Genomic DNA, 26,574 nt, shown 5'->3' on the forward strand with positions numbered 1-26,574 from the left:
CATTGGGAGTACAGAGTCTTAACCACTGGACCACCAGGGAATTATTTATATATATATTCATACACACACACACACATATATGTGTATATATAAGTTCACTGTTTTGTGACCTTATAAAAATTCCTCTTATTTTTTTCTATGTTTCAATTCCAAATACTGATTCTTATCTTGTTTTCAGAACCAACCCTGATATAAACTAGGAAGGGTCATATTTTACTCACCCTTGATGCTTTGTATTTGGTCTGTTATGACCCAATTTCGAAAGTAGGGTTTACACTTATTCGGGTGGGGATTTTATCTTGTATTGTTTGTTCCTTCTTAGGAACTGAAGTTCTGTTTCTGAGTCCTGGGCCAAAGCTGGGGCCTTGCTCCCTGAGGGGACTTTTCTGATACTAATTGCTCAGTTGTTGAAAGCTCTCATGGAATACTGCCTGTATTTGTACCCCGTGTCACCGGTTGCTCCTGTCCCCACACTAGAATGTGCCCACATCCCATTTAGACCTTTCCAGTGTCACCTGCAGTGCTGTGGTCTGCAGCTCTGCATTTGGGATCGTCTGTTTTGTCTTCTGCTCCACATGTCCTTCCAGTGTGGGTATCTGGGACTGACTTTCCACACCATCCCCATGTCTTGCATTGTCTGCCATTCATTCCTCGGTGATCAGGTCAATCCTGACCTGGCCTACCCGCCACAACTTACTTGGCCTTGTTCCTTGCTACATAATCCAGACAATGACCCAAGGTATTATACCAAAGAATATAAGACCTAAGCCCCATTTGTGGTCTTGCTGGTGATGTGTGTGACAGAAGCACAAATATAAGAGCTGTAAGAGACCTTGGCCTTGCCCTTGCCTAACCATCTCATGTTATAGATGGGGAAACAGAGGCAGAATTTTGCACCCCAATCACAGTAGGTGGCAGTTAGGACTAGCATCAACAGTAACCTCATTTAGATTTTTGTTAATTCATTTTCAACAAGTAGCCCCCATACCTAAGTAAGCCTTAAGCATACTTTAAAAAATAAATTGGGATGACAAATTTATGTTAGTACACATTATAAATATTTGATAAGATTAGTATATTTTTGTTTTTATATGGAAACACCAAAAAATTTATTTGGAAATTTGCCTGATTTCATATCTGCCAACATCTAGTAGCTCAGCTGGTAAAGAATCTGCCTGCAATGCAGGAGACCTCGGTTCAATTCCTGAGTTGGGAAGATCCGCTGGAGAAGGGGTAGGCTACCCACTCCAGTGTTCTTGGGCTTCCTTGGTGGCTCAGCTGGTAAAAAATCCGCCTGCAATGCGGGAGACCGGGGTTCGATCCCTGGGCTGGGAAGATCCCCTGGAGAAAGAAATGGCTACCCACTCCAGTATTCTGGCCTGGAGAATTCTATGGACTCTATAGTCCATGGGGTCACACTCTGTGGGGTCACAGAGTCGACACAACTGAGCGACTTTCACACAAAAATGTCTGAAAGCAAAGCAATGTCATTCCACCAGATGTCACTGTTTGCATGTAGCAATGAAGTTACAATGATTAAAATAAAATTCCCCCCTCCCTAATTATATTTGTATAAAAGATTCTGCATAGTTATACTCTTATTCTTCTTTGGCTTATTTTTCTTTAGATTTATTATCTTATTGAAGACTGTGTTTCCTGAATTTTTTAAAGTATTGAAAATATTCATTATCTCTGCTATTGATTTTAAAGACTTTACTAAGCAAAATTATTTGTAGATTAGTATCTTCAAGAAGGTGAGCTCTTAAAGTCTTTTCTAGACCGAGAAGTTTGCTTTTGAAACAACATTCTTTTAAGTTACTGTTTTCTAAGTTGTCGATTGTGACCCAATAAGTGGATTGTGCGATCAACTTAATGGCTTGCTATGAGCCCCTTAAAGAAATGGTGTTTGGGATAGATATTGCATGTAAGTATTACTTTGACAAAACTTTTTGCGTGAATGCTCAAACTATCTCTGAACACATCTTCTCTGAGTTGCATAAAAATGGCTGTGAGCTTTATCCTGTGAATGCTCCCCAGGCTTAGTACCCCAAGGAGCACAATGAATTTTCTAAGGAAGGGGTAGGGAGGATGCGATGTGTAAGTTCTCCGTTGTTATAGAGTCACACCAGGGAGGGTAAGAGGGTTGCTGGAGGGAGAACCCTCCATGCATCACAGGATGGAGCCCGCAGTCACTTTTATGTAAGTCATAAAAGATGTGGGTGAAGATTTTTAAGAGTGCTCACAGCCTAGAGCAAATGTTCTCCAAACTTCTTCTAACTTGTAATAAGAACCCTATTTTATATCTCTGGCCCTTGGGAGATCAATGTTGACTGTTTAACTCGCTCTGAGATAGGCTTGTTTGCTTCATTCAGTCCTCTCAGTCATAATAACAAAAATGATTGTAATATCAACTACTTAATGTATTTTTCTGAACTTTGTGCAAATTTGTTACATATATTATTTTTAAGCATTAGATGCTGAAAGATCCCATCACTGTTGCTCTTCACAGATGAGGAAATGGAGCCTTAAGAAGGAAAAATGACTTACCCAACACAGCACATCAAGTGGCCAAACTAAAGCTAAAATGCTGGTTTTTAACTTCGTTCCAAAGGCTAGCTCTTCTCACTGTGCTTTTTAGGCTTTTTCCTGAGGATAAAGACCACCTGGAGTGTTTAAGTGATCTTGGCCTCTATTCCAAACCAACTGAACTAGAATCTCCAGAGGAAGTATCTGGGGAGCTATAGATCTGACCAGCATCCCAGAATATTCTTACCATCAGACTGCTGGGAAAGGCTGCAGTGCATCAGTGCTTCTCAGACTTCACTGTGCATCAGAATTAACTGTGAAGTGAAGTCACTCAGTCGTGTCCGACTCTTTGCGACCCCATGGACGGTAACCTACCAGGCTCCACAGTCCATGGGATTTTCCAGGCAAGAATACTGGAGTGGGCTGCCATTTCCTTCTCCAGGGGATCTTCCCAACCCAGGGATCGAACCCGGATCTCCTGCATTACAGACAGACGCTTTACCGTCTGGGCAGTGCATCAGTGCCTCTCAGACTTCATTGTGCATCAGAATTAACTGTAGGGCTGTTTAAAACACAGAAGGCTGGGGTTCTCCCCAGACCTTTTAATGGGACTCAAGAATTTTAATTTCTAACAAGTTCCTATGTGGTGCTAATGATGCTGGTTAGGGAATACACCTTGAGAATCAGTGTAGTACATCATGCCAACCCATTATTCTCAGTTTCTCAGGACACGGTCTGGACTGGCTTTGGCTGTGGGATTTTTCAAGCACAGTGTTAAACAATATGTATTCAGTATCTACTGTACTCATGGGAGACAGGAAATGAATAAGAATCAGTCTTCCCCCACCCCAACTAGCCTGTAATCTGCTGTGAAAAACACAAAGAACAAAATGCAGCATATTCTGTAATGAAATTGCAGATCAAATGTACCGGGAAACTAGGGAGGCAAAGATGAATTTTTGCTGGGCAGAGGGACATTTGTAAAGGCCCCATGGAATGGTTGAGACCTGAGTCGTCTTTTCAGTGTTTTCATAGTCACCTTGTATTGTAGGTATTTGTAGTTCAGTTTCCCTGTCTCTCTTGCAACAGCTGGAGTAATCTAGAGCATCTTTTGTGCAGTGAAAGATTGGGCTGGGTGTTGGGGAGGGAAGTAGAATTGGTAAAGTAGGTGATGCCCAGGTGTGGAGGACCCCAATGGCGAGGCCAGGAGCTTGTGTGTGTGTGCAGTCACTAAAGTATTTGGAAGAGGGTAACTGACAATAACTTTGGTACCAGTCTGTAGCATGGATTAGAGGAGGGAAAGTTTGGAAGTGAGGGACAGCAAAAATGTTATCACAGGACTCAGTTGAGAGAAGAATGCAACAGGGTGGAGAGACACTGGAGGGAGAAGAGTCAGGACTAGTGATTACTGCTGGGATGAGGGAGAGGTTGGAGAAGAAGAGATTTTCAGTCTGAACCACTGAGATAGTGGTGATCTCCAAAGGGAGGATCTCTCAAAAGGACTGGTTCTTTTCTCTGGAAATTAAGAAGGAAGCAGGGAAAATTCGGACAAAAATTTCAAAGCAAATGATTTATTTTTGTCAGGCAGGAATAGTTGCTAACCTTGGGTAGCCTTTCCACTAAGATCTCCAGTTCATATATACCAGAACTAGCTATGCACTTTACAATGTCCAATGACCTCTCTCACTTTCCTTCCAACCAACCAGAATTTCTGTGTTGTTTTTTTTTTTTAATGCACATATGGGATATGAAAAGACAGTAATAGGTAAATGATCCTGACCACTTTGGTTTTGGCTTCAGTTCAGTTCAGTTCAATTGCTCAGTTGTGTCCGACTCTTTGTGACCTCATGGACTGCAGCACGCCAGGCCTCCCTGTCCATGGCCAACTCCCGGAGTATACTCAAACTCATCCATTGAGTCAGTGATGCCATCCAAGCATCTCATCCTCTGTCATCCCCTTCTCCTGCCTTCAATCTTTCTCAGTATCAGGGTCTTTTCAAATGAGTCAGTTCTTCACATGAAGTGGCTAAAGTATTGGAGTTTCAGCTTTAGCATCTGTCCTTCCAGTGAATATTCAGGACTGATTTCCTTTAGGATGGACTGGTTGGACCTCCTTGCTGTCCAAGGGACTCTCAAGAGTCTTCTCCAACACCACAGTTCAAAAGCATCAATTCTTCGGCGCTCAGCTTTCTTTATACTCCAACTCTCACATCCTTACATGACTACCAAAAAACCATAGCTTTGACTAGTTGGACCTTTGTTGGCAAACTAGTATCTCTGCTTTTTAATATGCTGTCTTGGTTGGTCATAACTTTTCTTCCAAAGAGCAAGCATCTTTTAATTTCATGGCTGCAGTTACCATCTGCAGTGATTCTGGAGCCCCCCAAAATAAAGGCTGTTACTGTTTCTGCTGTTTCCCCATCTATTTGCCATGAAGTGATGGGACCGGATGCCATGATCTTCATTTTCTGAATGTTGAGCTATAAGCCAACTTTTTCCCTCTCCTCTTTCACTTTCATCAAGAGGCTCTTTAATTCTTCTTTGCTTTCTGCCATAAGGGTGGTATCATCTGCATATCTGAGGTTATTGATATTTCTCCCGGCAATCTTGATTCCAGCTTGTGCTTCCTCCAGCCCAGTGTTTCTCATGATGTACTCTGCATATAAGTTAAATAAGCAGGGTGACAATATACAGCCTTGACATACTTGTTTCCCAATTTGGAACCAATCTGTTGTTCCATGTCCAATTCTAACAGCATACAGATTTCTTAAGAGGCAGGTCAGGTGGTCTGGTATTCCCATCTCTTTAATAATTTTCCAGAGTTGTTGTGGTCCAGACAGTCAAAAGCTTTGGCTTAGGACTGGATAAAAATGTAGCAGTGCCTCAAGGTAGCTTCTTAAGTCACCCCTCTCCTCCCTGCTTGTCATGTATGTACTCTCTTGGCTCATTATTCTAGACAATGCAATATCCCGCTCTTTTGTTTTTGCTGGATATATCAGTGAGGAGCCAGTTGCAGAAAACAGAAACAATTTTAGCTGTTTTAAGCATAAAGGAATCTGCTAATGGGAATATGATGCTTGTAAAATCAATGGAAAGATTGGAAGAATGGGCTCTAGGCAGTCTGGACTTTCCAGAGATGACTCATATAGCACGTTTAACTGGCTTCCATGCCTGCTGCTCCTTCTGGTAGAGTCAGGAAGGTGGGAAAGCTGGAGGCCAACCTTGGCAACATACCACTTTAGCTGAGACTCAGAGATTGTGTGGCCTCTCCTGCCACAGCTTTTGATTCTGGAGATACGCCATGTCTGTTTGAAACATTCACTGGCAAAAAAGCCTACCCACTAAAGATGTAACTGGAAGGCTGCTACAGAAGAACTCAGTGTTGCCACGACTGCTTGCCAGCCTTCTTCTAGACTGTATGTGAGTGCATCTGGTTAGTAGATCCTAAGACACATCTCAGACACAGGCTGCAGGAGAGTCATCACCTCTCCATCCTCAGCAGTTTGGGAAAGCATATTGGATTGAATATTGAATGACAGTGTGTTATAAGCCACTGTGCTGGGAGTTGAGCTTTACCTTCTCTTTGAATTCAGGTATTTAACTGGGTGAGATAGGAGGCTTTTTTTCCCCCATGAACCTAATTTGGCAAAGGCCTGTCTTCTCCAGCCTAGCTTTGGGTGGGCCTGATTTTTAAGAGCTGGTTTGATATGATAGAATCTGAGGATTTCAGCATATTGTTAAGTGCAGTCAGTCTGGTATGGGTGTGCTTGGTTTTCATATTTGGTGGCTCTAAAGTGATTGTCTGTTCAGGTAATGGTATACCAAGCATTCGAGGGAACATTGGCTCTACTTTTAAGTGAAATTGAAATATGGCAATAGTCAGTGTAGTTCCACTTTATACTCATTTTATATATTTTGTATAGTGTTATGAAATTAAAAGACGCTTACTCCTTGGAAGAAAAGTTATGACCAACCTAGATAGCATATTCAAAAGCAGAGACATTACTTTGCCAACTAAGGTCCATCTAGTCAAGGCTATGGTTTTTCCTGTGGTCATGTATGGATGTGAGAGTTGGACTGTGAAGAAAGCTGAGTGCTGAAGAATTGATGCTTTTGAACTGTGGTGTTGGAGAAGACTCTTGAGAGTCCCTTGGACTGCAAGGAGATCCAACCAGTCCATTCTGAAGGAGATCAGCCCTGGGATTTCTTTGGAAGGAATGATGCTAAAGCTGAAACTCCAGTACTTTGGCCACCTCATGCAAAGAGTTGACTCATTGGAAAAGACTTTGATGCTGGGAGGGATTGGGGGCAGGAGGAGAAGGGGAAGACCGAGGTTGAGATGGCTGGATGGCATCACTGACTCGGTGGACGTGAGTCTGAGTGAACTCTGGGAGATGGTGATGGACAGAGAGGCCTGGCGTGCTGCGATTCATGGGGTTGCAGAGAGTCGGACACGACTGAGCAACTGAACTGATAATACAAAAATTAATGTTATTTCAAGCCATCTGTAAGTCAGTCATTAATGACACATTTTGCCTTCAGATTTTGATTTACCTCATCTCTTGGTTTAATTCAGACTTTTGTTGATAAGTTTTAAACCTCCTATGTATATTCTTCTTATGTATATATAGTTAGTTGTTGTTAAGTTGCTAAGTTGTGCCTGAGACTTTTGCTACCCCATGGACTGTAGTCTACCAGCCTCCTCTGTCCATAGGATTCTCCAGGCAAGATTACTGGAGTGGATTGCCATTTATTTCTCCAGGGGATCTTCCCAACCCAAGGATCAAGCCCACATTTCCTGCATTGGCAGGCAGATTCTTTACCTTTTGAGCTACAGGGAAGATATTCTGAGCCACTAAGGAAGCCCTGTATATTGTTGGTAGCCCAGAAGTAAAGACCTAATGCCATAACGGTTTTTTGTTCATCCTGGCAAGATATGAATCAAGAAAGAAAAACCTTAATGTGAGCAGGCAGTTCTGCTTAGGGTGATGCTTTGCCTTGGGCTAAGAAATGAAACCATTTCCCATGAGCTTGGAGTGGGGAGCAGGTTAGGAATTGGAAGGTAGAGAACTTTTTACCTCTGTTGTAATGAGACTTGCGTAGAGTGAATTTATTACTATTATATTATAAAACAAAGCCACCAAAAGGTTACTACTAAAGTACATTCAGAAGCAAACATAAATTATTTTTTGAGTTATTCCCCATTTTGAGTTATCTGACTTCTGCATAATATCTATTTAGCAAAATGCATGCATGCATGTGCTCTCAGTTGTGTCCGACTGACTGTGACCCCGTGGACTGTAGCCTGCCAGGCTCCTCTGTCCATGGATTTCTCCAGGCAAAAATTCTGGAGTGAGTAGCCATTCCCTTCTCCAGGGGAGCTTCCTGACCCAGGAATTGAACCTGCATCTCTTGTGTCTTCTGCATTGGCAGGTTGATTCTTTACCAGCTGAGCCACCAGTGAAGTCTCATTTAGTGTAGATATCAAATGTCAATGTGTTTATTTCATAGAGATATAAAATGAGAGTAAATACCCGTTGCTTTCTCAATGACTTAAAAATTTTTTTTTTCACACTGTAGAATACTGCACGGAGCTCCTGTTATGGATGTCAGTCAAGAATATGCTGCTGTCGTTCCATCAAGACCAGGGATACTGCCTGAACTGATACCAGGAACTGGCCAGAGTGCTCACAAACCACAGTTACAACTCTTTGGAGAGGAAGTAAGAGCTTCCTTTAATATTAGTTTTCTCTATCTCATAGACTCTCAAACTTTTTGGTTTCAGGACCCTTTTTTATGTTCTTAAAAATTATTGAGGACTTTAATAATTATTTATGTGGCTTGTCTCTATTGACATTTTCAATGTTGGAAGTTAAAACTGGGAAAATGCCTAAGTGTTTATTTTCTAAATGCAAAATAACAGTACTAAAATAATATATGTTAACATGCTATATGAAAAATAGTTATATTTTTTAAAACAAAGAAGTAGTGTAAAACTGGAGTTGTATTTTTTGCAAATCTCTAATGCTTGGCTTAATAGATAACAGCTGGATTCTTATGCTTGCTTCTGCATTCAATTTTGTGATAAGTTGTTTTGACTGAACTATATGAGAAAAATTCTGGCTTCATGTAGATATGTAGTTGAAAAAGGAGAGATTATTTTAATAGCCTTTAAATGTAATTATGGATATTCTTGTTTGATAACGTGCTTCCTAGGTGGCACAGTTGGTAAAGAACCTGCCTGCCAATGCAGGAGACATAAGAGACGTGGGTTTGAGCTCTAGGTTGGGAAGATCCTCTGGAGGAGGAAATGGCAGCCCATTCCAGTATTCTTGCCTGGGGAACCCGAAGGACGGAGGAGCCTGGTAGACTACAGTCCATGGGGTCGCAAAGAGTCGTACATGACTGAAGCGACTTAACACACACACAAGAGGTAGTTTCTTGAAGCTTAGCTGTGAGACTTCCACTTCTGTGAATGATGCAGTGGAAGTTCTTTTTCCTATTCTTCCTGCGAAGTGCAAGTAAAAACTCGGTGTTACAAACAGGATAGATCTGAAAGGCGGAGAGACTGAGACTCTAACTAGGAACTTTGGGATCCAAGAAACGACACTGTGGCAAGCTAGTTTCTTGAGTTTCCTTTTTCGCCTCGTATATCCTTTGATAAATCCTTTTTATAATTTCAAGTTAAAAAAACCTGGTAACCTGGAAAGAAAATTAGGTAAAGACACAAAGAAGTCCAAACAAAGCCTATTCTTTTTAGCCAAAGAACCAGGAAAGGGGCAGCCTAGCATGACAAAACTTTTAAACAACAGCTACCCTAGCCAAAATTTTTAAACAACAGCTACCCATGGCATCCGGTCCCATCACTTCATGGGAAATAGATGGGGAAACAGTGGAAACAATGTCAGACTTTATTTTTCTGGGCTCCAAAATCCCTACAGATGGTGATTGCAGCCATGAAATTAAAAGACGCTTACTCCTTGGAAGAAAAGTTATGACCAACCTAGATAGCATATTCAAAAGCAGAGACATTACTTTGCCGACTAAGGTCCATCTTGTCAAGGCTATGGTTTTTCCTGTGGTCATGTATGGATGTGAGAGTCAGACTGTGAAGAAAGCTGAGCGCCGAAGAATTGATGCTTTTGAACTGTGGTGTTGGAGAAGACTCTTGAGAGTCCCTCGGACTGCAAGGAGATCCAACCAGTCCATTCTGAAGGAGATCAACCCTGGGATTTCTTTGGAAGGAATGATGGTAAAGCTGAAACTCTGGTACTTTGGCCACCTCATGTGAAGAGTTGACTCATTGGAAAAGACTCTGATGCTGGGAGGGATTGGGGGCAGGAGGAGAAGGGGACGACAGAGGATGAGATGGCTGGATGGCATCACTGATTCAATAGACATGAGTCTGAGTGAACTCCGGGAGTTGGTGATGGACAGGGAGGCCCGGCGTGCTGTGATTCATGGGGTTGCAAAGAGTCAGACACGACTGAGTGACTGAACTGAACTAACCCTAGCCAAACATCACAGAAAAAATGGTGGCCCTGGTCCTTGCCTCACTTCTACCAGCAAAGGCCTTGTAGGAAAACTAGACTTGCTCTTGCCAAAGTATATAATGTGTGTGCTCAGTTAGTTGTGTCTGACTCTTTGGGACTCCAGGGACTGTAGCCTGCCAGTCTCCTCTGTCCTTGGGATTCTCCAGGCAAGAATACTGGAGTGGGTTGCCATTCCCTTCTCTAGGAGATCGTCCCAACCCAAAGACTGAACCAGCATCTCTTGCATCTCCTGCATTGGCAGACAGATTCTTTGCCACTGTGCCACAGAGTACGAGAAGGCACTGTCACACCTCCGACAGGGTGGTGTTGAAGAAGGCCGTGTGGGGCTGGGACTTTCGTTTTGGTAGAGTGGTCATGAGGTTTCCCTTCTATGGTGTCAGTTGACGCCACACAGGGATCCTGGACTTGCATCCCCACCTAGTAGTAATGAGCCACTTCTCTCCCTCCCCACTGTGGTGGTATCAGAGGAGGCCCAGCAGACTGTCAGCTGGAACAGAAGGTTTAAATAAGATCCAGAATCTCATAGCAAAGTATCTGAATTTCAATCAAAAATTACTAATCCATCCCAAGAACTAGGAAAGTCTCAAACTGAATATAAGAAGGTAATCAATAGATGCTATCATTTAGATGACAGAAATGTTAGAATTGTCTGACAATGATTTTAAAGCCATCATCCTAAATATGCTTCAGTGATAATTATGAACACACTTGGAAAATTTTTTTTAAAAATAGGAAGATTTAGAAAGGAAATAGAAGATCTTAGTAAAAATCATTGAAGATACTTAGTAAAGAAACCAAAGACATTTTAGAATTGAAAAAATATAATAATCAAAGTAAAATGCTTGGCAGATGGGCTCAAAAGTAGAATGGAGGAGATAGGAGGTGAAGTTGAAGATAAAATAATAGTAGAATTTATCCAGTCTGAGCAACCAAGAGAAATAGACTAAAGAAAAAAAAAATTAACAGATCTTCAGGAGTCTGTTAATTGTGGGACTAAAGTAAAAGATCTGACATTGTGTTATCACAGTCCTGGAAGGAGAAGAAAAAGAAGAGGGGTGACTGAAAATGTTTAGGAAGAAATAATGACTGGAAACTTCCCCATTTTAGTGAGACTTAAACCCGCATATTCAGGAAGCTGAGCAAGCGGGAAAAGTCCACCAAGTCACTTAATAGTCAAACTTTTGAAAACTAATGACAAAGAAAAGAATCTTGAAAGCAGCAAGAGAGAAACCATATGTTACCTACAGGAGAAAAACAGTTGAGTGATAATGGATTTCTCATCAGAAACCATGGAGGCCAGAAATAAATGGCAGAACATTTTTCAAATGCTGAAAGGAAAGAATGGTGTGCCCTGAGTCCTATATATCCAGAGAAGATACCCTTCAGGAATGAAGGGGAATCCAGACATTTCCAGATGACAGGAAAGTAAGAGACTTTGTCACCCAACAGACTTACCCTGAAAGAAAGTCTGGAGCATGTTCTTAAATGATGAAAGGTGAAATCTTGGACTATCTAGAAGGAACAAAAACAAGTAAAGCAAAAATGTGAGTAAATGCAATAAAGAATTTTCCTCCTCGTTTTGAGTTTTCTAAATTATGTCTGTCGGTTGAAGCAAAAATTACCATACCATTAAATGTATACAGAGGAAATGTTTAAGACAACTGTATTATAAATAGAGAAAGGAGACATAAAAGAAGGTAGGTTTACACACCCTTGAACTGGTAGAGTGCAGACATCAGTAGACTTTGATAAGTCTATGGTAAGTCTTTGATAAGTTATGTTTATATAACGTAACACCTAGAGCAAGTCTAAAAATCTTTAAGAGGCATATTCATAAACACCACAGATAAATAAAAGTGGAATTCTAAAATATGTCCATGTAAAAGGAAAGCAGGGGAAAGAAAATAGAGAAACTAGAGAAACCAGAGAGAACAAGCAGAAAACAAAAAATGAAATGACAGATGAAATCCCTAACTTAAATACATTATTGGTCTAAATATACCAATTAAATGACAGGGAATGCAGAGTGGATTAAAAGAAATGACCCCCCCCCCCAAATGACCCAACTATTTACTATCTGCAAGTAACTGGCTTCATATATAATGATTTAGAGAGGCTGTAAGTAAAAGAATAAAACAGATAAGTCATACCAACATTAATCAAAGAGAAGTAGGAGTGACTAAGTTAATATCAGATAAAGTAGACCTCTCAGCAAAGACAGTTGCTAGAGACAGAGAAGGGGATTACGTTATGACAAAAATGTCAACCTGCCAGGAAGACATAGTAGTCTTAAAAAGCGTGTGCACAAAACAGCAGAATTATAAAACGTGAAGCAAAAGCTGGTGAACTGAAAGGAGAAATAGGCAATTTCACAGTTACAATTGGAAACTTCAATGCTCCTCTCTAAATAGTTGGTGGAACACTAGAAGATCAGCAGGGATACAGGAAAATCAATGACTCTATCAACTAACAGGATCTAATTGAAATGTACAGACCACTACACCAAATCAGAGCAGAATACTTATTCTTTTTGAGTTCCTGCAGAAGATACACCAAGATAAATCCGTAATGAAATCAAACTAGATGTCAATAACATAGATAACAGAAAAATCTCCAAGCTGTTGGATTCTAAACAGTACAGGTATAATTCAGTTCAGTTCAGTTCAGTCGCTCAGTTGTGTCCGACTGTTTGCAACCCCATGAATCGCAGCACGCCAGGCCTCCCTGTTCATCACCATCTCCCAGAATTCACTCAGACTCACGTCCATCGAGTCCGTGATGCCATCCAGCCATCTCATCCTCGGTCGTCCCTTTCTCCTACTGCCCCCAATCCCTCCCAGCATCAGAGTCCTTTCCAATGAGTCAACTGTTCGAGTGAGGTGGCCAAAGTACAGGTATAATTAATTCATGGGTTAAAGAGGGCATCTCAAGGGATTTAAAAAGTACTTTGAAAACCAATTAAACTGAATTAAAATGAAAATGTAACATCATAATTTGTTTAACAGAGATAATGCCGACATGGAAAATTATAACACAAAATGCTTACAATTAAAAAAGAGAAGTCTCAAATCAATAGTTTAAGCTCCCCCTTCAAGAACCTAGAAAAATAAGAGGCAAATATACCAAAAGCAAGCAGTGGAAAAGAATAAGGAAGAGCAGAAACCACTGAAGTTGGAAACATGAAAACAATAGAGAAAAATCACTGAGACAGAATAGTTCTTACAACAAATGGATCTCTACAAAGCTGACATGAAACAGAAAAGACACAAATTACTAATATTAGAAATGAAAGATATCATTGCAGACCCTACAGACATCAAAAGACTAGTAAGGCAGTACAATAAGCAACTCCAGTTGTTAATATAAGCAATTTATATAAGCAATTCCAGTATTCTTGCCTCAAGAACCCCATGAACAGTATAAACAACTCTATACACATAATTTTGACAACTTAGACAAAATAGAGCAGTGCCTCAAAAAACACAAACTACCACAATTCACTCAGTATGAAATATTAATAGATAATTTGAATAGCTCTATAACGTTAAGGAAAGTAAAGGCCTACAAAACTCCCTTCTCAGACCCCTGGAATAGTTTGACAGTTAAAAAATCAAAGTAAATATGCAACTATAATACTATTAAGCATGTTGCAGAATAAATACATAAACTATAAGGATAAATCTTCAGAGAATTATGCTGGAAAAAACCAATTCTAAAACATTACACACTGGATGATATTCTTATATAATGTTCAGGAAATGACAAAACTACAGAAATGCAGAACAGATTCGGGTTTTCCAGGGTTTCAGGATGAGGGGGTGGGAATGAGTGGAATGTGTTTATAAAAGACAACATGGGATCACTTATGGTGATGAAAATGTTCTATACCTTAACTATATCAATGTCAATATTTTGTTTGTGATTCTGTACCACAGTTTTGCAAGATATTATGTTTGAGGTAAACTGGGTAAAAGATAGTCTCTGTATTATTTCTTAAAACTGCATGTGAATTTATAATTAGCTTAAAAATTTAATAAAAATTATGGTTGTTGGACCAGTGCTAAAAAAATTAAACTTAGTTAGAATGTGTATTAAGCGATCATTTGTACAGCTAAAAATGTTTGTTGCATTTGAAATATGAAACCATTGGGTCTTTAGTATGAATGTGGTTATTACATTGGGTTGTAATATATATAGTAACCTTAGGGGCTGTGCAGGTGTTGTTAAACTAATTAACCTAGCTTGCCTTATAGTTGTGTGTGTGTATGTATGTTAGTCACTAAGTCGTGTCTGACTCTTTGCGACCCCATGGACTGTAGCCCACTGGGCTCCTTTGTCCATGGACTTCTCCAGGCTAGCATATTGAAGTGGGTTGCCATTCCTGTCTCCAGGAGATCTTCCCAACCCAGGGACTGAACCTGGGCCTCCTAAACTGTAGGCAGATTATTTACCGTCTGAGCTACCAGGGAAGCCCAGCTCTATAATTACTAAATTATAGTTAGTAATTCAATTTGCTGTGCAATCAAGTTCTAACAGCCACCAATCTAGCTGCTTCTGTTTTCCTGATTTTCTCTTAGAAAGTTCTTAGATTGTTGGGGAAACCAGTATACCATGATGAGTGTTTCTTTGCTAGTTTAATTTGACAAATCTCTCCTGAGAGTGCATGGGTGCTTTTCCTTGAGAACAAAATAGTGCTGTTTAGTGATAGATTTTTCTTCCTTCCCATTTAGAGGCTTGTATGTTACTTTCTTCTAGGGGAATACTTTTATTCTAGATGCTCAAGCTGCTGAAAGTCTATCTACTACAAGGAAAGGTTTACCACATTGTATGTGATATATCATTTGAATATCTGAAATCTTAATTTCTAGGTGATCTTTGGAAGAAGAATTTTCAACTGATTTTGGAAGAATTTTTTCATCTTTTACCAAGGAATTCCTGGCTCTAGGTCTATACAGCATAAAGGGATGCAGTGTGTCCACCAAAACAGAGGATGAGTGAGATGGAAACAATTTTGAATTTCTATGGTAGACAAATGAACATAGCATCTGAAAAAAAAATCTACCTTTCTCTAAATAAATACTCTGTTGGTAGAGAAGAAATGTGATCTAGTTGAGAAATAAAAGTGGTGAAGACTCAGTGTCAGCTTATAATTGTGAATCTTTATTTACTGTGTTTGGGTCTTTGGATATTACTCTAAAAGTCTGTAAAACAGCCATGCTCCAGGAGATGGTGGCTGTGAAGTTTTCATGCTGCTGCTGCTTAGTCGCTTCAGACGTGTCTGACTCTGTGCAACCCTGTGGACTGCAGCCTAGCAAGCTTCTCTGTCCATGGGGTTCTCTAGGCAAGAGTACTAGAGTGGGTTGCCACGTCCTCCTCCAGGGGATCTTCCGGACCCAGGGATCGAATCCGGGTCTTCTGCATTGCAGGCAGAGTCTTCTGCTTAGCCACCGGGGAATTCTGTTAAGATTTCATGGGTGTGTGTGTGTGTTTAGTCGCTCAGTTGTGTCCAATTCTTTGTGACTCCACAGACTCCACCACGGAGTCTTTGTGACTCCACGGACTAGCTTGCCAGTCTCCTCTGTCCGTGGAATTCTCCAGGCAAGAATACTGGAATGGGTAACCATTCCCTTCTCCAGGGGATTTTCCTGACCCAGGGATTGAACTGTGGTCTCCTATATTGCAGGCAAATTCTTTATCACCTGAGCTACCAGGGAAGCTACAAATCTCACTGGGGAAAATGTTTGGTCCAATTAAGTATTACTCAGAGTTAGTAAAAGTTAAGGCAAACATAATTACCAGGAATATCATGGACTCAAACAGCTATAATTTAAAAAACTCACAATTCTTCAAATTTGTCATGAATGCCTGATTAATTTTTTCACTTCCAACTATTAAAAATTTTTTCTTTTATTGTTTATTATTATTATTTTATTGATAGTAGACTCTATTTTTTAGAATAGTTTTAGACTTCCAGAAAAATTACAAAGACAGTATGGAGATTTCCCACTCTGTTCCCCCTATTATTATATTAATACAATAATGATGGGTAAATAGTGGTCCCCAAAAGAAACGTGTTCAGTTGCTCAGTTGTGTCTGACACTCTGTGACACCATAGACCATAGCCCACCAGGCTTCTCTGTCCATGGAATTCTCCAGGCAAGAATACTGGAGTGGGTTGCCATTTCCCTCTCCACACCCAAAAGATATATCCAGATCCTAACCCACGATATCTGTGAATGTGACCTTATTTGGAAATAGAGTCTTTGCAGATGTAATTAAGAATCTTGGAATGATATCATCTTGGATTTGGGGTAAGCTCTACGTATCTAAATTCAGTATGACTGTCCTTATAAGAGGTGAAAACCCTGTGAACATATAGACACACAGGGAAGAATGCCATGAGCTGATAGAAGCAAATTGGAGCAATGCCGCTGCAAGCCAAGGAATGCCAGGGGTGGCTGGCACTAGAAGCTAGGAAGGGGCAAGGCAGAATTCTCTATAGCATTCAGAGGCAGCATAGCCCTCCCAACATTTTGATTTTGGGCTTCTTGTTTCCAGAACTCAGATAATTAATTTCTGTTGTTTTAAGCCATCCAATGGTAATTTGCTACAGTAGCCCTAGAAAACTACCAGTACATCTGACAGCTGTATGATACATTTGTTCAAACCAATGAACCAATATTTATACTTTATGATTAATTAAGATCCATGCTTCATTTGGATTTCCTTCAGTCAGTTCAGTTCAGTCGCTCAGTCATGTCCGACCTTTTGCAACCCCATGAATCGCAGCACGCCAGGCCTCCCTGTCCATCACCAACTCCCGGAGCTCACTCAGACTTGGTCCATTGAGTCAGTGATACCATCCAGCCATCTCATCCTCTGTCATCCCCTTCTCCTCCTGCCCCCCATCCCTCCCAGCATCAAGGTAATGTCCTTTTTCTGTTCCAGGATAGAAGTGGATACCACATTACATGTAGTTGCCATGTCTCCTTAGGCTTCTCTCAGCGGTGATAGTTTCTGGGACTTCCTTGTTTTGATGACCTTGACAGTTTGGGGGAGTACTATCAGGTATTTTGTAGACTATTCCCCAAATATCTATTTTTTATTTGGCTGCCTCTGGGCTTAGTGATATCGTACAGACTTAGTTGCTCTGTGGCATGTTAGGATCATAGTTCCTCAGCCAGCATCCCCTGCATTGTAAGGTGATTCTTCACCACTGGACCACTAGCAAAGTCTCACATGATGTTCTTTTTGATTTGGTTGTGTGTGATGTGATTTGGGGAGGAAGACCACTGAGGTAAGGTGCCATTTTCATCATATCATATCCAGGGTACATATTACCAATGTGACTTACCATTGTTGATGTTGACCTTAATTGTCCGGCTGAGGCAGTGTCTGCCAGATTTCACTGTGAAGTTTTTCTTTTTTGCTCCCTTTCCACACTGTAGTCTGGAAAGAAGTTGCTATATATAGCCCACACTTAAGAAACAAAGAGCCATGCTTCATCTCCTTGAGGGCAGATTATCTATAAAAACTAATTTGAATTCACCCAGGCAGGATGTCTCTTCTTCCCTTTATTTATTCAATCACTTGCTTATATCAGTAAGACTCATAGATGTTTACACTTTGAGTTGTGGTCAGTCACTTCGGTCATGTCTGACCCTTTGCAACCCTATGGATTGTAGCCCACGAGACTCCTCTGTTCACGGGATTCACCAGGAAAGAATGGTGGAGTTGGGTTACCATGCCATTCTGCAGGGGATCTTCTCCACTCAAGGACTGAACCAGTGTCTCCTCCGTTGCAGGCAAATTCTTTACTGCTGAGCCACCTGGGAAGCCCGAGTTATACTCTAATACTATTTATTATTATTTTGCTAAGACTGAGCTTTGGTCATTGAGAGCTCCTTCAGTTGTCTCCTATGTCCCTTTGACAGACCCTATCACTGTGGAATTTTTTTTAACATTTAATTACTGGCAGTACTGATGTTCCAGGCTCATCTTGCTTATTTCCTGTGCTAGGCCACAAAATCAGCCATTTCTACAGGAAGTCTCAGTTCCCTTAATTGGAGAAGGTAATTAGAAACTAAGATCTGGCCTTTGGATGTGTTTATTGCCACCAAGTCTCTGTTGCTTCTAGGCCTTCTCAGCTCACACAAATACATGTCTGTATTCTAACTCCTTCCTATAAATACACATATTTTAATATACATAATAAATTTAATGAATGCATATAATGTGATATTTCTATATGTAACCATCTTTGTCTAATGTAAGCTATTCATGAGTTCATACTTATGTCTCCACCTCTAGTTCACAACCACATGGATCATTCTAACCTCCTCCCCTGCTTAATCTTTAAACTCCCAATAGTTAGTGACAAACCTGGTTGCCCCCACACTCCATCTGTTTACCTAGTTATTCAATTCCAGTATAGAAATATCAGAATCATCTACCCATATTCTTGTGGAAAATAACCTTATCAACTAAAGTGTAGTACTACGTACAGTTTCTTTTGCCTTTAGTGTCATATACTTAACTCATTTCCAAAGTTACTAAGGTCAGCAATTTTTTCTTTCCCCTTTTATTGAGATTGTTTCATATATTTAAAATAGATTGTTTTGTTATATTCCACATTTCATTCTGGGATTCCTCTTGACCTCCCAAATAATTTTTTTTAAAATTTCAGCTTTTATTTGGAAAAAGTTAAATACAGAAACCAAACTAATGAACACATGACTACATGTGTATTTGTAATTAACATTTTGTCATACTTGTTTCAGTTTTTTTAAAAAGACATTTAAAGAACAGATTAAGTCCTCTTGTATTTCTTAATTCCATTTCTCTTCCTTTTTACCCAAGGATGGTTACTGTTACAACTGTGTTTCTTTTTTCCCCACTCCATGATTTTTCACTTTATTAGGTGTACTTGTGACCCTAAACAATAAATCCTGTAGTTCTTTGTGTTCTAAGAACATTTATATAAATGATGTGACTTTGTAGGTATCTTTCTAAATCATGCTTATTTTACTGTTAAACAGTATGCTACTAAGATCCATCTATGGTTGATAATGTTTGCGCTGGAATGTCTTTACAGTGTTTAGTTAAATGAATGTACTATATTTTATTCATCTACTTATTAATTGACATTTAGATTGGGCTATGATTTTGCTATTTCATATGCTGTATCAACATCCTTGTACATATCTCCTGATGCATATGTGAAAGAATTTCCTTAGACTATATAGCTAGACTTCCCGATCCAGGGATCAAACCCAGGTCTCCCGCATTGCAGGCAGACGCTTTAACCTCTGAGCCACTAGGGAAGCCCAAAGTGAACTTGTTGGGTCATGTGGCATGTACATTTTCTGTTTTACTAGAAATGACCAGTTTTCCTCTTCCCACATCCTTGGCATCACTTGAAACTGCTGACTTTTTATTTTTGCTAATCTTATAAGTATGATCAATTGTCTTTCCCAGATTTTCAGAGGCTGTGGAACCAATCACTTCATTTTCTCAGGAACTAGAACTAATTTTGATAGAAGCTTGAGTGTTTATCCTAGGGGCTATTTATTAGTTTCTAATAGCCTTTTATGTTATTTTCAAAGGTGTCTGCTTATCCAGGAGTTACAAAGTTGTTTTGGAATCTAACTTCACCCAAATTCTCTGTTCCAGTATCTGTCATGAAGGAAACCGTCTATCCAGAATATGAGGTAAAATGCAGAATGAGTTTTCTGTATTGTTGTTTACTAATTAAACTGTATAATTAATTATATTAAATTTTACTGGAAGTTATTATGCAAATTGTCAGTAAAGACTTCAATAACTGAATGATTGGATGGCACTATAGAAAGTATGCATATAGTAAATAATTATTATATATATTATATGTGTGTACATGTATATACATATACTTATAAGCTTATAACTATGTGTACACTTATAGGTATATTTCTAAGAAAATGGTTGGACTTATCCATATTACTTTAGCTAGTCTTTTCATTCTGAAAGAATTATTTGACTGACCAGGTATAAAGCATCTTGGGCTGTTTAGAAGATCTTTATGATGTGCTCATTTGCTTTTAAAAGTGAATTTTTAGTTATTGTTTAAAAAAGTTTAAAACTACCTAATACAATTATTAATCCATTTTCTTCTTCCCTTAAGGTGTTTCACATTTTATGTCACACTGTTTATTTTAAAGGGCTTCCCTGCGAGCTCAGATGGTAAAGAATCTGCCTGCAATGCAGGATACCCGGGTTCAGCCCCTGGGTTGGGAAGATCCCCTGGAGAAGCAAATGGCAACCCACTCCAGTATTCCTGCCTGGAGAATTCTATGGACAGAGGAGCCTGGTGGGCTACAGTCCATGGAGTCTCAAAGTAGAAAAATCAAGAGAGGAAAACCAAAATAGTCTATTATTTTTCTCCCTCAAGACAATTACTGTCCACTTTTTGGTCCACTTTCTTTCATTGTTGAAAGTTCTTTTTCTTCCTCCTCCTCTTCCTTTTTTTCTCCTTTCCCCCTTTTCTTCTTCCTACTTATATTTTCCTCTTAAAATAATTCTGTGATGAACATCATTGTGCATAAAGTTTTAATGGTATTTAGAATTATTTTATTTGCATAGGATCCTAGATAGATTACTGATAACACATATATGAGAAAAGAATAAGACAAAAAACTTAATCATAGGGAAAGAACAACCGGGGTAATAGCATAAGTCAGACATGAAGAAATTCTGTCCATATATGCCTTTGCTTGAAATGGGGTCATCAGCATCAGTGTTGGTGTTGAAACATCTTTACATTCCTTGCATTACTTGATTATGATGTATTATTTTTAAATATTATATTGAATTCTGTTAGGCAATATTTTATTGTTTGTTTAAAATATATACTAAGTGAAATGTATATGTAGTGTAGTTTTTTGTTGGAGTCTTACCAAGGTTATTCTTGCTTTAAAAAGTTAGTTGGTTAGCATTTCATTTTTTTAATATTCTGGAATTGAAAGAACATAGGAATAATCTTGAAGGTGTGGAAGAATCCACTGTCTAGGAACATTTGAGCTATTTGGGAAGATAACTTTTGGCAATTAGAACCTTTTGTTTTCTAATTCTTGGGTTACTCATGCTTAATATTTTTTCTCAAGTCAATTGGTAACATATATGCTTACAAAAAGCCATCTATTCAGTTGAAATTTATAAGTTTATTGCAGAGTTTGTATACAGTCTCTCTTTAATTTTAATCTCCATTTCTAAAGTTGGATTATTTTCTTTATCATTTCTAATGATATTTGGGGAATTTTCTTTTTCCCCTAGAATAAATTTTCTAGAAGTTAATTTAGTATTTCTTTCAGGGATCTTTTTTCATTTATTTTCAAGTACAGATGCTCTATTTTCTACTCATCGAATTGCTCTACTCACACTAGTGTAAAATCATCCATTTAATTTTTTTTTAGCAAGGTTTTTGATGTATGATTATGGGCTTCTCTGGTGGCTCAAAGGTAAAGAAAGAATCTGCCTGACAGTGCAGGAGACATGTGTTCGATCCCTGACTAGGGAAGATTCCTTGGAGAAAGAAATGGCAACCCACTCCAGTATCCTTGCCTGGAAAATCCCATGAACTGAGGAGCCTGGTGGGCTACAGTCCATGGGGTCAGACATGACAGCGACTAAGCAACAATATCTGAATCACTGTGCTATACATTTGAAACTAACACAACATTGTAAATCTACACTTCAATTTAAGAATAAAAATCTCTCTTCCCCTTCCACAGTTGTTGAATCATGGTCTGAAGGCAATCCCTACCTACTGCTCCTTCTCTCTTTATCCTCCATTGGTAGCATCTGCTTCTAACTGAACTGACACAATAGAGAATCTGTGATATTAGTATAGTGTTATCTAAACTGTGTGTTTATAAAGCATGGACACATGTTTTTCTGTCTTTGTGTATATAAAAGTATGAATATAGGGAACTGAGAGTAGGCAGAATTGTCCAAACAGAACTAAAAATTTCAGCAATTTTAAGAAGTATGGTTAGAACTGTTGAAAATGGAGTAACACATTACAAAGCTAGTTCAAAAATAAATTGCTCTTGGTGATTGTTCAGATCCAGTGACCAGAAGGACAAAGATCCAACAGGACTTTCTGGTACAGAAAGAGAGCCCAGGACACTTTCCATTCACTAGAACTGGAATCAGACCTTTGTTCAAAGACTGTTGGTTCCTTTGAATGGGAAATTCATTTAGATACAAAGATCTGTGTGCCTCATTTTTTAAAAACAAATTTTACCTATTTACATATATTATGGTTATTGGTGTTTTTTGTTTTATCCTGGCATTTGATTTTTGTTTTTTATAGATGCTGCCTTTTTAAAAAAAAAAAATTGGACAAACTAAGCAATGTACGCAATCGTTCTAAAAAACAGATTACTTCCATTATAAAATGAAGAATTTACAAAGTCTTAACAGTTAGCAGTATCCCAGAGATCAAAGTGAAACTTAATTGTACAATGACAAATTTAGTACTGGTTACATAGCAAATTTGCCAAAATGTTGCAGTCCCCTTCTTTGCTCGAAAATTCATAAGCTAGATATTGCCTTTTGTTTGTTTTATACTCTCTTTTTTATTTCTTTTCTTAAATTTGTCCTTTTTTGTTATTCCTTTTAAAAAAATTTCAGTGGTCTGAGTATAACATATTCTGATTTTATTTTTATTTTAACTATTTGGATAAATTGTATTTTATCATCCCTGTTTTGGAAGTTATATATATTGTTTCTTATTCCTATGGTGGTCTCCCTAGAACATACATGTTTAACTTATCAATATCTAATATTAATCAATACCTTTATACTCTTCCAGGAAACTGCAATTATTTGAAAACTCGTTATTCCATTTACCCTTTCTTGATTTAATGTGCTCTTACTTTGATACATTTTTAGGTCCTTATCTTTTAAAATTCATAAGACGTTGTTCTTATCATTTTATGCAATATTCCTTAGATTTTTACCCATGAATTTATCTCTCTCTTTTTTCCTTTCTACTTTTCAAACAACTCAGACCTTTCTGTCTGGAATCATTTTGCCTTCTGCTAGAATATATCTTTTAGAATTTGCTTTAAGGGAAGTAGGAGGTCTACAAGTTAGTAAAAATTCTGTTTTTTCTTTGTTTTAAATGCCTTTATATTACTTCATGCTTGAGGGATATTTTACTTTGTGATAATATTATTGCAGATACTTATTTTTAGCACACTAAGGATGTCTTAAAGTTTTCTGGTATCCATTATTGCTATTGAGAATTGATTCTTAAATATGAACCCTTTGAAGGTTCTTTGATAAAAAATCAAAGAACCCTTTGATAATAAATTCTCTGCCTCCTCCCTTTTACTTTTAAGCTGTTCTTTTTTCTTCCATGCAGTTTCAGTATGGTATGTCTAGTTGCAGATTTCTTCTTATTTATTATATTTTGGAATGATTGGGATCTTTGAATCTGTGGTTTGATATCTTTCATCAGCTATGGAAATTTTTTAGTTACTGTTTCTTCACATTTTGCCTCTGTCTGTTCTGTCCTTTATTTTCTGGGCCTTTAATAACATGTATTAACTACTTTTTTCCCCCCTTGATACTGGATCCTATACAGTTTCTTCTGATCTGTCATATAGTTCAGGTTCATAAATTCTTCAGTTGTGTCTAATAATACCGTTTAACTTGTTCTCTGCGTGTTTAAATTTGGTTTTATATTCTTTTTAGAATTTATCTGTTTTCTCTTTTACATTCTGGTGTTTTGTATTTTTGTATACTTGTCTTTAAATGTTTATCATTGTATTTAGAACATTATTTTTAGTAAATATTTGAGACCTAGAATGGCGGTTCTTCCTCTAGAGAAAATTTTTTGTCAGAACCTGATATCTGTACTGTTCAACCTAAAATTGAGGTTGAGGCTTGAGTTTCTTTGAACAACTGTGTACAGAGCCTAGGCTTCATTCCTAATCTTAGGGTATAACCCTGTAATATATTTGTAGCCTTCAGTTCAGTTCAGTTCAGTCGCTCAGTCATGTCTGACTCTTTGTGACCCCATGAATCGCAGCACGCCAGGCCTCCCTGTCCATCACCAACTCCCGGAGTTCACTCAAACTCATGTCCATTGAGTCGGTGATGCCATCCAGCCATCTCATCCTCTGTCATCCCTTTCTCCTCCTGCTCCTAGTCCCTGCCAGCATCAGAGTCTTTTCCAATGAGTCAACTCTTTGCATGAGGTGGCCAAAGTACTGGAGTTTCAGCTTTAGCATCAGTCCTTCCAATGAACACCCAGAACTGATCTCCTTTAGGAGAGACTGGTTGGATCTCCTTGCAGTCCAAGGGACTCTCAAGAGTCTTCTCCAACACCACAGTTCAAAAGCATCAATTCTTCAGCACTCAGCTTTCTTCACAGTCCAACTCTCACATCCATACATGACCTCTGGAAAAACCATAGCCTTGACTAGACGGACCTTTGTTGGCAAAGGAATATCTCTGCTTTTCAATATGCTATCTAGGTTGGTCATAACTTTCCTTCCAAAGAGTAAGCATCTTTTAATTTAATGGCTGCAGTCACCATCTGCAGTGATTTTGGAGCCCAAAGCCTTGGCTACCTGTATATTGTATATATATACATACTTCAGGGAGACTCTCGGCTTGCCTGTCTGTCACCCTTGCCCCTTAAAGTTGCACATATACAGCTCAGATTTGCAACTGTTTTGGCAAACATTTTGTGAACAAAAGCATCTTTGAATACTGGGTTTACCTTTTCAGGTTTTTGGATTTTTCCTATATTTTTTGCCCAGTATCTCTTCATCATATTATTAGCTCTGATGCTTTGAAGATTATCTTTGTCATAATACATGCTTTCTAGTTGTTTTCAGAAGAATTGCTTGTTGTTGTTCATTGTTCAATCGCTAAGTTGTGTTCAACTCTTTGTGACTCCATGGACTGTAGTGTCAGGCTTCCCTGTCCTTCACTATCTCCCAGAGTTTGCTAAAACTCATGTCCATTGAGTGAGTGATGCTATCCAACCATCCTCTGTTGCACCCGTCTCCTCCTGCCCTCAATCTTTCCCGGCATCAGAGTCTTTCCAGTGAGTTGGCTTTTCATGTCAGATAGCCAAAGTATTGGAACTTCAGCATTAGCCCTTCCAATGAATATTCAGGGATGATTTCCTATAGAATCGACTGATTTGATCTCCTAGAATTACCTAGCCTGCCATAACTAGAAGTAGAAGTCATAATTGACTTTTAAGGTAGCAAAACTGTTTCCATTTCCATCTGTATCCCAGCTTTTATTGCACACATACTAATTTTAGCAATATTCCTGTAATAGAGAAGAATTTTTATATCATATATATGTAAGCACTACTGTAATTGTCCTCTCAAGGCATGCTGGTATAGGTTCCAACATATGAACCACATTGTCTTTTTACAAAGCAGCCATTGATTGTTAGTTCTGCTGTTTTGATATAAAAAAAAAGTGTTAAGGTTTTTGTCTTTGTTATTGTTAAAAGCATTCTTTTAAAATGTAATAGCTGCTATTCCTCCATATTTGAATATTTTGTGTAAGTATATGGCCAAATAATTCCAAAATCCTTGTGCGTCACATAATTTATCTTTGAAGAATAATGATGAAAGTGACCAGGTATCTTTCTGCAATGTCCAGTAATTCTCTTACATTGCATTGTGCTATAACTACATTCCAAAAATACCACAGAGAGGATGAACAAAAATTCAATATTGATGGTAACTAAAATTAACCATTGCCTTCTCCGTATCTGTTTCATTCTCAGTAATAATTACATGATACTTTAAAAAGTTCATTTTCTACTGAATAAATATTTTAAATTATTAAAATGCTAGTTGAGATATAAAAAGTTCATCAAACAAAACAGCAGCATGATTTACGTCACCATGAATCCTATGGAACTTAGGTTTTCAAGTTGTTTCTGTATATCCGAATCACTGGTTACAAGATAGATAAGTAGGACATTTAATAATAATAATAACTATTGTAGCAGTTTACATTGCAGCAATAAATATATATATAATCTAACTGATGGATACAATTCAAACTATAAAGCATTTAAGGAAATTTTCATTCCAGTTAATATTTAGAATGTTTGCTTGTATTTGTCAGTGAATAGTCACATATTGATAATAACTCTAAATGGCATGTTTTGTTCATAATCCTGATGTTAACATACTGAAGAGATTCAGCACCACTCTGTGAGGTCACAGGATCATTGATTGTCCTGAGTCCAAGAATGTCAGAAATAATGTAGAAGTATCAGTTTGGCTAAGGTCCAGTGCCAAAGCCATATTGTGGGTTTTAGCCAAATACTAAGGCTCCAGCTGGACTTTGATCTATGTTTTTTTTTTTTCTAGAATTATACTTTCCTATGTATTGCTCTTTTGGTAATAACATTTTAGTATGTAGCAACAGTAATCATAGGCTCTGAATTAAAAGTATTCTACTATAT

The 26,574-nt window shown here is 38.5% G+C and overlaps 1 protein-coding gene across 1 annotated transcript in view; it reads left to right on the forward strand.

Moving 5' to 3' along the window:
* The window catches only part of TTC6 (tetratricopeptide repeat domain 6), a 211,827-nt gene that overhangs the window by 86,065 nt on the left and 99,188 nt on the right, over positions 1-26,574 (forward strand). The window contains exons 7-8 of the mRNA XM_069558767.1: positions 8,107-8,248; positions 19,685-19,789. Coding sequence (XP_069414868.1) covers positions 8,107-8,248; positions 19,685-19,789 — 247 coding nt within the window. The remainder of the gene's footprint in view (positions 1-8,106; positions 8,249-19,684; positions 19,790-26,574) is intronic.

The sequence above is a fragment of the Ovis canadensis genome, chromosome 18 (genome assembly GCF_042477335.2).
Source record: "Ovis canadensis isolate MfBH-ARS-UI-01 breed Bighorn chromosome 18, ARS-UI_OviCan_v2, whole genome shotgun sequence".
Lineage (NCBI taxonomy): Eukaryota > Metazoa > Chordata > Mammalia > Artiodactyla > Bovidae > Ovis > Ovis canadensis.